The 14,396-nt window shown below is 39.2% G+C and overlaps 1 protein-coding gene across 2 annotated transcripts in view; it reads right to left on the minus strand.

The window, feature by feature from the left end:
• Positions 1 to 14,396, minus strand: part of PTDSS1 (phosphatidylserine synthase 1) — a 32,659-nt gene that overhangs the window by 15,582 nt on the left and 2,681 nt on the right. For both annotated transcript variants that reach the window (XM_058029578.1, XM_058029571.1), the window contains exons 2-6: positions 11,418 to 11,509; positions 9,881 to 9,925; positions 7,664 to 7,788; positions 4,524 to 4,682; positions 1,815 to 1,966 (exon numbers count right to left, since the gene is read on the minus strand). In XM_058029578.1, the coding sequence (XP_057885561.1) occupies positions 1,815 to 1,966; positions 4,524 to 4,682; positions 7,664 to 7,788; positions 9,881 to 9,925; positions 11,418 to 11,509 (573 nt within the window). The remainder of the gene's footprint in view (positions 1 to 1,814; positions 1,967 to 4,523; positions 4,683 to 7,663; positions 7,789 to 9,880; positions 9,926 to 11,417; positions 11,510 to 14,396) is intronic.

Consider the following 14,396-nt stretch of genomic DNA (forward strand, 5'->3'; position numbering starts at 1 on the left):
TGGTCAGCAGAGATCTTCTCAGACACAACTATGTACCAGGCAAGGGGGAGGATTCAGAAAAATAATCTATTAAGCATTTCAGTCAAAGTGTGTATTCTGCTAGAAAATTCTGCCCTTCTCTATCCTCAGTCAATAACTCAGTAACTAACTACAAAACACATTTATCATTCTCTTCACAAAGAAACAAGGACAGTAATTCTGCAACTTCCTTGGAAAATCTAGAGGTTATTTCTTCCTAGTTTATGTTGCTACTGCTCTTGCCCCAAACACTCCTTGTTCTAGAGCTTACTGACATCAATCCTTCAAGAATCTGTAAGATTCATTATTCATTATTTGTATCAGGGACTGGGCTCCACAGGTTTGATAATACTACACCTCCAGCACACACAAGTCCTGCTGTTCTGATAGCAGATGCATGTGGATCTCCTGGAGAGGAGTGATAACACTGTTAAAAGCAAAAAAGCATTTAAATTCCATTTCAAAAGGGAATTATAATGTAGGCTCATCTGACGTGTTACTGATTCTTGCTTTTGATAATATTAATTCAGATGAGCAACAGCATCCAAAGGACACAGAATCTAAGAAAAACTCAGAGCTTCCTCTTCTGAAGGAAGACTAGCAGGACTAGAAGCCATTTTTCACCCTGTTATTTCTCTGGCCCTTCTAGATAAAAAAAAAAATCCAAAAAATTCTCAGATTTGATAATTCCAATATTTGTGTTCTTCTAGGCTAGAGAGAGCTTAGATTAGGGAGAATCTTCTAAACTTTAAGATCTGTATTTATTAAATGAAAAAAAAAAGAAAAACTAAAAGGGCACAAGTAAAAGCTTCTCATTCTCATGAAGCAGCATCTTCATGTTAAAGGTCAGAAAAATCTACTCATGCATTAAAAAGAATATGAGGAAAGATTATTTCACAAAGACAGTAAAGACTAGTTGTGCCATAGATAGTCTGCTGTTTAAACTTTCAGTGAGCCCCTCTACAGACAGAAGGACCATCAACACTAATAGAAATGCAGGAGAACTGAATTCAGACTAAAGGCTGGATGGTTCTTAGAGTAATTAACAAATCTGCGAGCAAAAAAAGAAAGCAGTACAGAAATTCACACAAGATACAAATTTGGAAATCAAGATCTGAGTTCCTTTTCCCTCTCTCAAGGCAATTCACTGCACTTGACCCTGTTTCATGCATACCATTGGTAATGTGCAGACATCCATGCTTGTTACCCGCTAGCAGGGCAGAAGGCAGGACAGGGCCAAAAAGCTATGGAAGAAGCCACACCTGGACAGCTAGGAACTGACATATTAGGCCATAAGCTGCTGCCCTTTTACACAGCAAATGCCTCTTTATTTTACAATTACTCCATTTATTTTAGAAGGTCAGCAATGAGGTAAAGCAATTCACAGCACAGGTACCATCAGCCCCATGCCCTCACTGCAATTACTAGTGCTGACAGATTGCCACACTAATGGTGCACCAAGGTGAGCCCAAATCTAGTTTAAAAATATATGATGAAAAAACAATCACAATTTGTTTTGCTCCCTGACTTCCTCAAAGTTTTATGCACACAAAATAAACTGAAAATGCAAATAAGTTTACTATTTGTATTGTCCATTGGCATCAATGCTTGTAACTTGAAATTGCAAAGGAAAATCATATACAGAGTCACATTTACAAACATGTACATACAGGAACATTACTATCACACTGATATTCAACATTTAAAATAAAATTACAGCACTGTTAGCACAGGCAGATTCCATGCTACTTTTTTACATGCAAAACAATGCTTATCAAGCTTTAATTTAGACCTACTTGAAGCTTGCCCAGTGATAGGTCCTCATCTCCAAGAAACGACAAACTACCATGCCCAACCAGATGCCACCCCCGTTACAAAGCAGGATGTCCAGAATGACTTGATCCCACCAGCATTCAGCAAAATTAGGCAGAAGGTGCATGAAGAAGAGCTACAGAATACAAAAAGACTCTGGGTGAGGAACAGCACAGAATTAATATAAATTCACTTTTAAAGTACACATTCAAAAATCAGCTTTTCAGTACACAGCATACTTCAAAAGGACATGAGCCACAGCCACTGAAATTTGATGGATATCCTTCCATGAACTTCAGAAGGCCTTGAACAGAATCACACAAGGCATCAGAGGTTTCCTTCTCCCTGTTCCCTGTTGAGGCTATGCTGTATATAAGGATATCATGCAGCCCTTGCTTCTCAAAGATGATACACAATACATTAACAGAAATGTATGAAACAAGCACAAACAACTGCATTTCCTGGAGGAAATAACGTGGTTCGTGCTTTAAAAAATAAAATTAAGAGAATCTTTGTTTCATTTTTGCTAAATAGTTTTAACTAGTATGTTTTCTAAACCAGCAACAAGATGCAGCAAGTAAAATGGATGCATTTGTAAAAACTGCCAGTACTAAAGCATGGTGGTGTTCAGGACATAGGACTTCTTTATTTCAACTCTATTTTCAGGAAATTTAGTGACTGTAAAAAAATTAAGAGTTCAACAGCATTTCAACAATTTTTGCTGCTATACTTAATACAGAATGGCTCAAGAAGTTAAGAGGACATTTCATTCCACTGATGCAGTGAGGGGAACAACTGGCCAGAGTTAAGGCAAGATGTAAATATATTTTACCAAGAGCTACAAAAAAGGTTCACTGTCTCTCTTTCTCCTCTAAGAAAAATAATTTTACTTTCTTATTCTATGAGAAAAATCACTGCAATTAAAAAAATAGACTGGAGAAGTTACCTATGGACAGGAAATCAAGACAGCCATGTGTTAAGCAGTCCCTCAGCAATACTCAAGGAAAAAATTAAAAAAATACACAGCAAACTAAAGAATGTACCTCCACAAACACACTGCAATTCTTGTCAGTTAATGTACGTACACTGAGGCTGTGGAAGATTTTTGGTGTGATTTTGTAATAAAGTATCTTTTGTTCAGAGATGTGAGCATAAAGCACTGAAAAATATCAGATTTGAGAAAAGGAACAAGGATGTTTTCTGTATACAACACGAATGAATGCTGACTCATTTACAGTACATTACAGTGACTAATACTGGCAATGACAATTCCTGTGAAAACTCTTGCAAAAATGTATCAAATGCAGTTGTTTGTTTTTTTTTTTTGACCAAGCTATGTGGATTTCAACCTTTACAAAAAAGAAAACTTGACTTTCTCTTCAGGAACCAAGTGATACAGTGTTGTTCATTGTCCTGGTAAAATTTCCCTTTCATATTTTTGATTAATTTAGCCTGAGAGGGGCAATAGCCCACAAATGCCAGTAACATCCAGGCAAGGACACCAGAAGTCACAGATAATGAGGCAGCAAGACCCAGAGCACAGGTGTTAGCCTGACAGCCTCTAAGGTTCTCTAGCTGCTTTCTCACAATGAGACCAAGGTCTGCCTGCTCTCCAACTTTAATCCAAAAGTATGGAGCATGAGCCAAGGAGTTGGCTGCAATCCATGAATGCTAATAGGAAATACTCAGCTAAATCCCTAAGTAACTGCCCTGATAACTTCTGGAAGTTTCTAATTACTCTCCTGAATTATCTGATTTATCAAAAATCCATTTGAGTGGTGATAACATATCTGTGTTTTGAACCTTGTCCAACACATTATCTGTTCCAATAATGTGCCTTCCAACAAGGGGAATACCAGACACCTGATGCTGTATCAAATTGAAGACAAGGGTTGTATGATGAACAGCAAGAGTATGAGTGAAACAAGTCCAAATACATTATTTTCCAGAGGGAAAAAATTAGTACAAGAACTAGCTGAGGTATTTTCTGTGAATGGGTACTTGTGAAATTCCAATCTTCATCAATTTCAAAATCACTTAGAAAACATAGTATCCTTCAATGCCACAGAACAAAAACACATTTTGAAGAGGAACTCACAGCACCAGGATTTTCAAACCCAAAATTTAATTTTAGACTAATAAATCCTCATCTATGCTTCTAAATTACAAATGCTTTATCAGATAAGCCATGCATTCTCAAGACAGCAAGCTTTAAAGAAAACTGATTTTAAAGACTAAGTTCGGGTGTTTACATCAATAAGATTCCTCAACTCCACTTCACTTGTACATTTGCATCACTATACACAATGTGTGATATTGTTATATGTGAGGGACCAAGAGAGTAGATCACAGATATTGCAAAGTGAAAAAGGAGAACAGTTGCTCTGAATCAGGAAATATGTGAAATAGAAAAAGTAGCATGATCCTTATAACAGCAGAAAACAAATTATGAATGGCACAAATAGGCTGACTGAGACTTCTTTTCTACTCAAGCAGTAATAAATCACTTACAAAAAACCCAGTTTGCTGTTGTCTGTTCATTCAGCTGCATAAATTATTCATCTGGCTTATAAGACTTAAACTGTAAACCTCTACTGAGAAGTAGAGAGCCATCCTTCTAGTAACATTCACTGTTCCCCCAAGACCAATGCACATCTCTCCCCTTTGCAGATAATTAAGATGAAGTGCCCTACCTCAGTGAGCTCCCAGGTGATGCTGATAGTCCAGCAGAGCCCATAGCTGCGGATCAGCAGAGCCTTCATGGCCCAGCCCCAGAAATGTCCAAAAGCAAATATGTCAAAATGGCTGAGGATTCTCTCCCAGGTGATTACATGACAGTTCACTGCATACTCCTGTTAGGAAAAGAAAAAACCCAGAACAAAATTACTCCATCAACACACAACTTCAGAAAGAAGAAACATCTTTCCATCCAGTACATTAAGCCTGGAATTATAAGGTATTAAAATCAGCATTATTTCATTTTCTTATCCTTCTAAACTGTGGCAAAAAACTTCCAGTATTAAGACTCAGTACTGCCATCACAGCTCTAATTTAAAGGGAAACAGAATGGACCTTGGTGCCTGAAGAAGCATGTATTTCCTAAGTGACAGAGAAACAATGAAACCAATAAAATCCATAACAATAAAACCAGCAAACAATACTCCAGAAAATACTTATTTGCCCTTCTTTGGAGTCTTGATTTGAAATTGATTTCTCCACATTCATGTTGCCTGGTATTCAAATTGGGCTCATTAGTGGCTAATCCTCCTCAGTTTCTGATGTAATGTTACTCATGTCAATGTTCACTTGAGTATCTTTTGTGTCTTATTTTCCTTATGAAAGCAATTTCCTAGAACCCATTCATATTGAGGACATTCAGCCACAGGCTTGGATTGAAAAAAAAATTCGGGGAAGATCAAAGGGAACTTGCAAACGTTTTTTCACAGATGAGCAGCAGATTCCTTAAGAAGACCAATTAATATTCTAGTCACCAATGACAAAGGAACCAGGTTCTCAAAACATGTTGTACAGCAAGTGCTAGAAATCACTGCCCAGAAAGAAAAAATGCATGCCATCAGGAGGCTGCAAATGTGGGGTTCTGTCTCATCACTGGGCACAAACTGAACTATTCCTAACAGGAAACACACATTTTAAAAAATCTCTGCTCTTCAATCCTCCTAAAATACACATTGCCACCTGCAGGTGACAACTCAGCACTGCTCAGTGCTGTTAAATCAAGAATTCTCTTTCAGGCCAGAACTATTGCTAATCCTGCACAAACGAACACTAATCACGTTGAAGATGAGATAGCAGAGAAAGATTTAAATCCTGGCCACCACAAAGAGAAGAAAGCACAATTTCATATAAATCTGTCTAGCAGCAGGCAGCTAAGTCCCGCTGTGGGATGATAGGAGTTGTGTAGGTTACTGTAACTCACCCTTACTGCTGGTGCTTTCTTGTGCCTGTGCTGCTGGCCAGAGCAAGGTGCACCACCTGTTCTAAGGATGGTAAACCTGCAGCTTTAGTGCACCAAGAGAACTGAAACTGGCTCCTTTGCCAGCATGAGAAGCATGGAACACACCACAGAAGGTGCAGGCTCCTTGCTACACTATGATACCTATGATGAGTGCACAATGAGGCTATTTCAAAAGTAAGATTTTTTCCATGGCTCTTGCTTTTTTATTTTATTTTTACTTTTTCCTATCTCATTTTTCCAGCTGCAGTGCTGCCAGTCATACAGTGAAATGTGTTGAACTTTTTTTTATACCCAAGCAACTTTGCTAGTCCTGAGCAAGCGACCAAGCTGCAGCCTTCATTACAGCTGCATTTTAAAAATTTACTCCAACTTCAAATGACAATACCTGGATTGCAAAGCAGACCAGGGCAAGTTTCCACTGACTGCTACAGTCAGGGAATCTGCTGTACTGTGCTTCTGTGCCAGCAGTAATACTAGTCCTCCCCTAGCTAGAATAAATTTCTAATTTAAATGACAGGAGAGCCAGGTGAATCTGACAAACCAACAGACTCCTTGTCTCAGCAACACCACTGACACTGCTGCTGGGGCTCCATTTAGCCATGTGCCCTCCCCCCATCCTAAGGGCAGGCTGCCCTCACCTCTCCAGCAGCACAGGAGGCTCCTTGCAGAACCCAAAGTCACAGCCCAGAGCTTCACAGCACATACTGCTGACAGGCTGAGGTGCAGTACCTGAAGCATGCAGTTTTCCAGGCAAGGAGCCTGCATGCAGCCCTCACTATCAATCAGCCAGCATGAGCTTACTGCCCTGTGAAGATTTCCATTCCCCCACGTGCTACAGGGCACGAGTTTGCAGCTGATGAGGTGCTGTGCCTTGGTCTGCATAAGCAATAAATTGCCACGTGTGAAAGACAGCCAGTCAATTTCCCTACTCATGAGGCATGAGCCCTACAGAAGCACCTAGCAGTCAACAGATGACCACGGTGGAGAGATGCACAAACACAAGGTCAAGGGAGCATGTTGGTCAGATGGTGAGGAGTAATTTGATGTGATAGTGAGGAGGGCAAGATCAGTGATTCTTGCCTCCCCACACAGCCTCCTCTTCTGCTTGGTGCCCAACTGCTCACACAGTTCTGCCTGCCTCCCTGCATAACTCACACCCTTCTCTCAGGCCTCCTTTTACAAGCTCAGCTCTCTGTGTTCGTGTCCTCACCTGAAGGGGAATGTTCTCCATAAGGAAAACTCTTTGCAAGCTGCTCAGTGAGCAGAAGAACAAGCCTGGCTCTCTATGCCACTGCAGATTATGGTCTATGGAAATAATTTCCCAATGGTAACAGCATCAGTGCTCAGTTGCTGACTGACTGGAAGGGAGCAGAGTCCTGCAGTTGCCCTACAAACACATACTCCACAGGCTCCATAGCACAACAGCAATGTACTAAGCTCAGAGCAACAAGATGAGACCAAAGCTCTTTGAGTGCAGCACTGTGGCATCAAAAACCCTGATCTGGGACACATACCATACAGGCTTCATTTAGATACTACCTTGCTAAGTCTATTTTCAGTATCCATCCTCATATCTATTACCAAAAAGCATCTAAAACTACCCCACTGCAAACATATATCCTATTCCAAATTGCACACTCATCCAAACATCTACATTAGCAAAAAAAAAAAAAAAAAAATACTGAGAAGACTCTTTTTCACACCACCTGATTTCAATGTAAATAAATTGTTGACACAAAGGACTGTCAAGTATAGGCACAAACTTGCACTGGTCATGGAAACAAATTTAGATTTATCCATTCCCACTCATATAAAACATGCCTAAAGTATGTACAGTAAAGTGCCATGGATACATACCATAATATCTGCTTCCCTTGTGGCATATCGAAGATTAGGGTCCAGCCAGTACATCACTGCTTTTACCTGCTCAAAGTTGAGGAAGAGCACGAACACCAGGAACAGAAAATAGAGCACACTGAGACCTGCAAAAAGACTCAGTTTTAAAATCATGCTCAAAACTGCTTGGAACATAGAGTTCAAAAAGCTCTTTTCAAACAGCTGTTCTACAAATGAATTTCTATATGCAGCAGCTACATACAGAAAAGCTGAAGAGACCCCAGTCAGATGGCAATGTCTGAGCACTCTGCCCTTCATATCCCCTCCTGTGACAAGTGATACAACACATGCTCAACTGCAGGAACAAAATCAGTCTAATCAATTTAGACATGTGCAGTACAAGGCTGTGATCAGGACGCTCCTTAGTAAGAGATACCTTAGGATCCAGGATTGCATCAGCTCTGTCCCTTTGCTTTAAGTATTCTTGGTGTCACTAATGTAAGTCCCTAAGCCTTTACACAGATTTCAACATAAAGATCAACTTAATAATGCCACCCGGCAATTCTGAGCTGTGCTGGTAATAAAGAGTAATTATAAACTAATGCATGTCTGAGTTACTTTTGTGAGCTGGAAAATTTGCTGCTTGAACCTTTTAAAGATAAATATGATTATTATTTCTTTTCACATCATTATAAATTATGGAACACAACTGCATTTAGGAGTACCATTTCACTCTTCCAGTCTGAATAAGGATTTTTAAAAAAAAAAAGAAAAACTTATTGCCCTAGGTGTAGCACTGTGGGCAGATGAAGCTTTTGTTGGGACCATATCTTCACATTACTCACAAGATCCCAGATATCCAAGACCACATTTGGAGGAGGCATACAAACACCATTTCTAGAGCTTCGAATGTATCCTGCAGCAATGTCATGGAAGGCAGAAAGATTAATGTGAATAAACTTAGGATCTGCCATTCAAAATAAACTGCAGCAATTTTAAAAAGGCCTTTTAAACTATAACCAGGACTCACATGCTGATAGCCCACAGTGTACACCAGAAAGCAACTTTTGTTCAGAGACACATACATGCACAGGAAGTACCTGCATTCCCTCCCAGAAACACAAGGGCAACAGATGTCACCCTGCTAAATGAAGCACAGCCTGCAGGCCAGGGTGCATCTGGAAATGTTGAGGATGTACCAGTCCTGCCCTTCATCTACTGAAGGGTCTGAGAACTGAAACACAGCTAAATGAACCACACCAGAAGGAGAATTACTCAGGGAAAAATGCTGCTCCTGATTTTGCATGCAGCCTTTTCCCAAAAGTACAGGGGTCAAGCTCTGACAGCATCAACATTGAGAATGACCTTTCACTCTACATGTGGTGAAACTTGAAGTGAGCAGTAGGATCTAGTGTTTGCAGTAGGAGTAGTGTTTCCCAAACTTTCCAAGAAGTAGGTTTGTTTAATGAGAACTGTCTAATCAGCAGTATCCTCTCAATGTCAACAGATGAGTAATCAGCTACTTTAGGAACCTACTTATTTTTAGATATAAGGTGGCAGGAGAGAGGAACATTCAGTCTGCCTAAAAAATAAGGAAATGTGCAGTCTAGTATATGCTCTGTGAACCCTGAATTATTTAAAAATAAAATTCCTCATGATTTTGCTGGGTAATTCAGATGCTTAAGGAGCAGGATTTCACTTGTGAGTTTTGTAGCTAACAGAATTATTTTTGGAACTGTAAATGCAACTGATTTTTACAGGTACTTTTAATGAAATAAGTTAAGAATATGGATACATACATGTCAAGAATATTCATAAATGTTAACCTATGCAATTTAGCAAACAAATAAAGTAACAGCATATTTTGCCAATAAGGAAAAGAAACCAACTACTCAACTGTGTTTAAAAATCAGACAGCATATGCAGTAACTGGGGTTGGAAGAGCTGAAAGTAGGAAAGGTGTGGGGGAAGGAGATTGGGAAGCACAAAACAGGATTTGTAACAGAATTAATGATCCCTTTTTCGTGATTTCATTTACACCATCCCAACACAGAGTGACTACAATGAAATTCCCAGACATAACTAAGAATAGATTATAAGCAACTGCTCAGGAGCAGGAGGAAAGTAACATTCACACAAGTTTGACACACAATTATGTTTCATGACAATTCCGTTCATCAGAAAGCTAAAAAGGCAGGTCCTGCAAAATCAATGCAAAAGTTGGAAACACAAACTTACCAAAAACCATCCTCCATAGAGCAGGGTGAGGACGTGTAAAGGGTCCTATAGACAGCAAACAAAAAGCTTATTAGGAGACAGTCAGTAAAAACCACAAAATTTATTTTTGAGTCATTGCATATGACTACTTGGCATGAGCATGGATCAGTTCTTCATCAAACTATGTAATACACCTGAAAGCTGGAGCTCTATGCTGTTAAAAAAATTCCAGCAGATTTCAGAGTGGGAAAAGGAGACTGCCAGTTGGTAACATGAAAATAATTTTTCACTGTTTTTATGGAGTCATGTCCAGAACAGTAGCATGCTGTTTGTTCAGCAGACACCACATCTCAGGTGTCACCTGAGGATGTCCTGACCTGGTTTCCAGAATGCAGCTTGCTCCCAGTTAAGATATCCCATACAAATTTGTCTGTGTTAACAAAGAAACATGGTCCTTAGTCTTCAGACCAACAAGAAATGTTACCAAACAAGCCTCCTGGACTTTCCAAACTGAGCATCATATATAGCTGACAAGAAGGAAGACATCTATGCTCTTTACTGGTGTCAAATTATTTACTTTAGAGCCAGGGATGAAACTGATTTATTAGACTAAAAACCTCTCAGCTAATGTGAACAGCAGAGAAGGTAAATCTGGTGAAACTGGAAAACATCTAAAGATGAATCAGACATTTAGGTAGCAAGAAGTGGCTCAACAAATATTTTCAGCACACATTGCAGACCACTCTTCCACCACTGTATGCATCAAGCTGCTTTTTCTCTGGCATTCAGTTTTTTGCGCAGCACTTTGTGAAAAGCATGCATATAGAACTTTAACATCTGGGGAAAACATATCCCAACTCTGCAGTACAAAGCTGCCCTGCACATGATCACTATTTTTTCCTGAACATTGCCAACTGTCATACAGTTTAGACTTAACCCAAGAATCACTATTTTGCTGACAGGAATAAGCAAAAATTAAAAAAACCAAACCAGACAAACCATGTATAAGCATTTCTTCCACAGAATTAAGTGACACAGAAACGTTCTTACATTTTTATACTTTCTGCTCCTCACGCAACTACCAAAACTTTTGTCCAACTTTAATTTCTACTGAGCAACTGAGGTTTTACATTGTAAATGCAACTTAAACCATTTGTATTACTATCTTCTGGTAAGGTGCTGTGTCTGAGAACTTTTAGAATTATACTTCTGTTGAAACACACTGAGGCAAAGTCCTCCTAAACATTATTTAAGGGTCTGTTAGCATCATTACTTACAATCTGAGCTGCAACTGCACATCTGCAAATAGGGCACTGATTTTGAGAACTTAACTTCCTTGTTAAACACAGACTATAAATAACAAGCTATAAATAACACTTATCTCTGCTCAGTATGACTACAACCCATTTTTAGACTGTTCCTTAACATAAAAGAATTCCAGTGAGTAAAGAAAAATACACTGAAAATTGGTATTTAAATAAAAGTCCAAGTAAATATAGTGGCAATAAAGAGAAACATTTAAAAAACACAAAGAACAAGCTGTATAAACCTTACTCACCATTAGGAAAAGCTAGAACACTGATGATTAGAAAGAAGAAAATCACAGAGAGGATACCCCTCCAAATATTATCTTCTGGTACAGAATCATCCCTAAAGAAACAGACAACACAGTATTAAATTACATTATAAGGATGAAGTCAAAAGGCTCTCAAGATAAATTATTTAAATAAAGAATAAAAGGAAATTAAATATAAGAAATATGCATGCCCATTATGTTACAAGTTAAGACAGTAATTGCACTGAATGATTTTCACACTACACTTCTGGGTGTCTCTTTCTTACAAGAGGGTTAAATATTCAGTAAACACATGCAACCCATTAGCATTGTTAGAAGTGAGTGTAGAAATAATGATCAAATTTAACATAAGGTGAAAAAAAATCTTCCTGCTTTAATACTTACAGAAACATCATTGAATTACTTTTACACAGCAACTTTTACTTTTACAACTAAACTAAAACTTCTGGAAGCCTGGATGCAATTCCTAGGTTTCCTTCTGCTGTTTTGGTGCTACTTGCAATATCCTTCACTTCCTTTTGCCTATCCTCAACATCAAATGCCTGAGATGAGGGCAGAAATAATTATTATAATCAGTCTTTAGAAATAATGAATGTACAGCTTAGAATCTGTAACAGAGACACAGCACAACTTGAAAGACCCAAAGAAAAATATCAATTACTTAAGATCTATTAAGCCAAAGCTCTGAATATAGCATCATGCATCCGTTGGGCTGCTGTTACATTATAGCCAGAAGACAGACCTAAGAATTCAGTTTGGAAAGCTGAGGCAAACTTGACAGAGCCCTTTCTTTTCAGGCAGGTAGAAGATTAACAAAATAACTCTCCCCTAACTTTACTAACCAGCAGACAGTTTCTGAGATACTTCAGTAATACAAAAAACCAAACTTCAGTCTATCATAGTATAAACAGTGAATATTTCATAATACCCACTACAACTAAAGTCAAAGTTTTACTATCTGGGTAGTTAGCATGCACTTAGGATCAGTTTATTCATTTGAGTATATTTGTTTATTTATCCACAACACAATAACAAAATAATTCCTAGCAAACTTTGAAGGTATAAAGCTCTTCCTGGAAGAGCATCTGTCACATTTCTGGGTGGTTCAGTAAAGAATCCATGACAGCATAAATGCTCTCCACATTAGATACTTGCTGCAGTTAGAAAATATTTCTCACTTAGCCAAATTATTTTTATTTTCCTCAAAACTGAACCTTAACAGCTTCACAGCAGGCTTTCATCACTGTGAGGCATTTAAGCACTGTGTTAGTTTAAATGTATGGAAGGAAAAAGTGCATTAAACACAAATGGTTTCTCTGCAGGCCTTAGGGACTTCCCGCAGCATTTTTTTTTAACCAGCTGAGTTCAGCCTTACCAGTCATTTTCCAGCAGCCATGCTGCAAAGGCTGACACTTTATACCAGCCATAAACTCCAGGTCCCAGAGCTTAACTCAGGCTCCCTTGGCAATCCCAAGACTCATGCCATCCAGTGCACTTCCTGGCCAGAGCCTGCAGCTCTGATGCCCCAGACAGCAGAACCATATCCCTCTTTTAACACATGTAAATAACACACTGAAACATTCTGTCATGGCTGCCACCAAGAGGATGAACTGGTGTTTTCCTTTTAGATAGAACAAATAAGTACAGTTGCATCACATCAATTCATCACAGCCAGCAAAGAAGTGAAAGACATTGTGATCACATCACTTAACTGCTGCACCAGGTGAGACTAAAGGTCCTCCCTTTGCATATCAGGATTCTGAGTTACTACTCAGCTTCAGAAAAGCTCTCCTAGTCATGTTGGCACCACTTCCCGCCAAAATCAACAAAGATGTATGCAGGGTTAAACTGCAATTCATTCCAAGTGAGTGGCAAAGCATTTTACTTTGGCTTGCAGGTACATTTCACAAGGGATAGACACCCAATCTTCTTGCCAGAAGCAGGTAAGAACTGGTGTGAGCGAGAAACTTGCTGCTGCACACTAGCTGGTATAAGAATTATAGTGTTTACCTGGAAGAACTATTCTGGGGAATGCCAAAGGGAAAGATGCAATCATAACAAGCTGCAATTGGGAAAATGTACTAAATCATCTCCTTACATAGCCCAAGAATTGTTGACTCTGATTTTGAAATACAAGCATTCATGCAGCAGAAGCAAGGTCTCTAATGCTTACATGGGAGGACAGATGAAAATTCTCAATTTTAACCCACTTTATAAGGGCATTTATCAATTCTGTGGCTTTTTAGAGAAGAAATTTGAAAAAACAAAGAGCATAAAAACTGCATAATCTTTATCCCTCTTCTGTTCTTCTCCTGAGCAGTAGACGACAAAAATGTCAACCAATGAGTTGTTACGTCACCAAAAAAAAGCTGGGGGGGGAACTCAATTGAGGAAAAAATAGCTAGGACACTAAATTTGGAACGTGGAAGAAAGAGGAAAAACATCTTCCATAAACTCAGCCAAACCTAAATACAACTAAATAATCCAGTTTAATCAAGCCCATTAATCAAGGGGCATGCAAGACAAAAGCCCTACATCCTACAGGTCCTACTCCTGCTTCCACAAACCCAGGCAGCTTCATCCCAGAAGGCACTAGTCTGTCACCCTCCTCAGTCCTGTTGTGTCCCACAAAATATCCCCTCCAGGACTCACTCCTGCAGGCTGCCTCTGGGCTCAGAGAGGGCCACACTCCTCTATCTAGGGTGGAAGAGGACAGGGAAAGCTAGAGCCACTCCCCACCTCTGCCCTGAGGCACAGGACAGAAGCAGTGGAGCCTCTGTCTGGCTCATTCAGCAGGAAACAACCAAGGAAGCTGCAGCCATTGTCAGAAGCACTAGAAGGATGTGCTTTAAAGAACAGAATACTCTCTATTACCCACTTAAACATAGAAAAATTAAAAAACACATTTCTTTTGGATTATTATTATTATTATCATCATACCTGAAGATTCCTGCTATCTGA

The sequence above is a fragment of the Melospiza georgiana genome, chromosome 1, assembly GCF_028018845.1.
Source record: "Melospiza georgiana isolate bMelGeo1 chromosome 1, bMelGeo1.pri, whole genome shotgun sequence".
In the NCBI taxonomy this organism is placed as follows: Eukaryota; Metazoa; Chordata; class Aves; order Passeriformes; family Passerellidae; genus Melospiza; species Melospiza georgiana.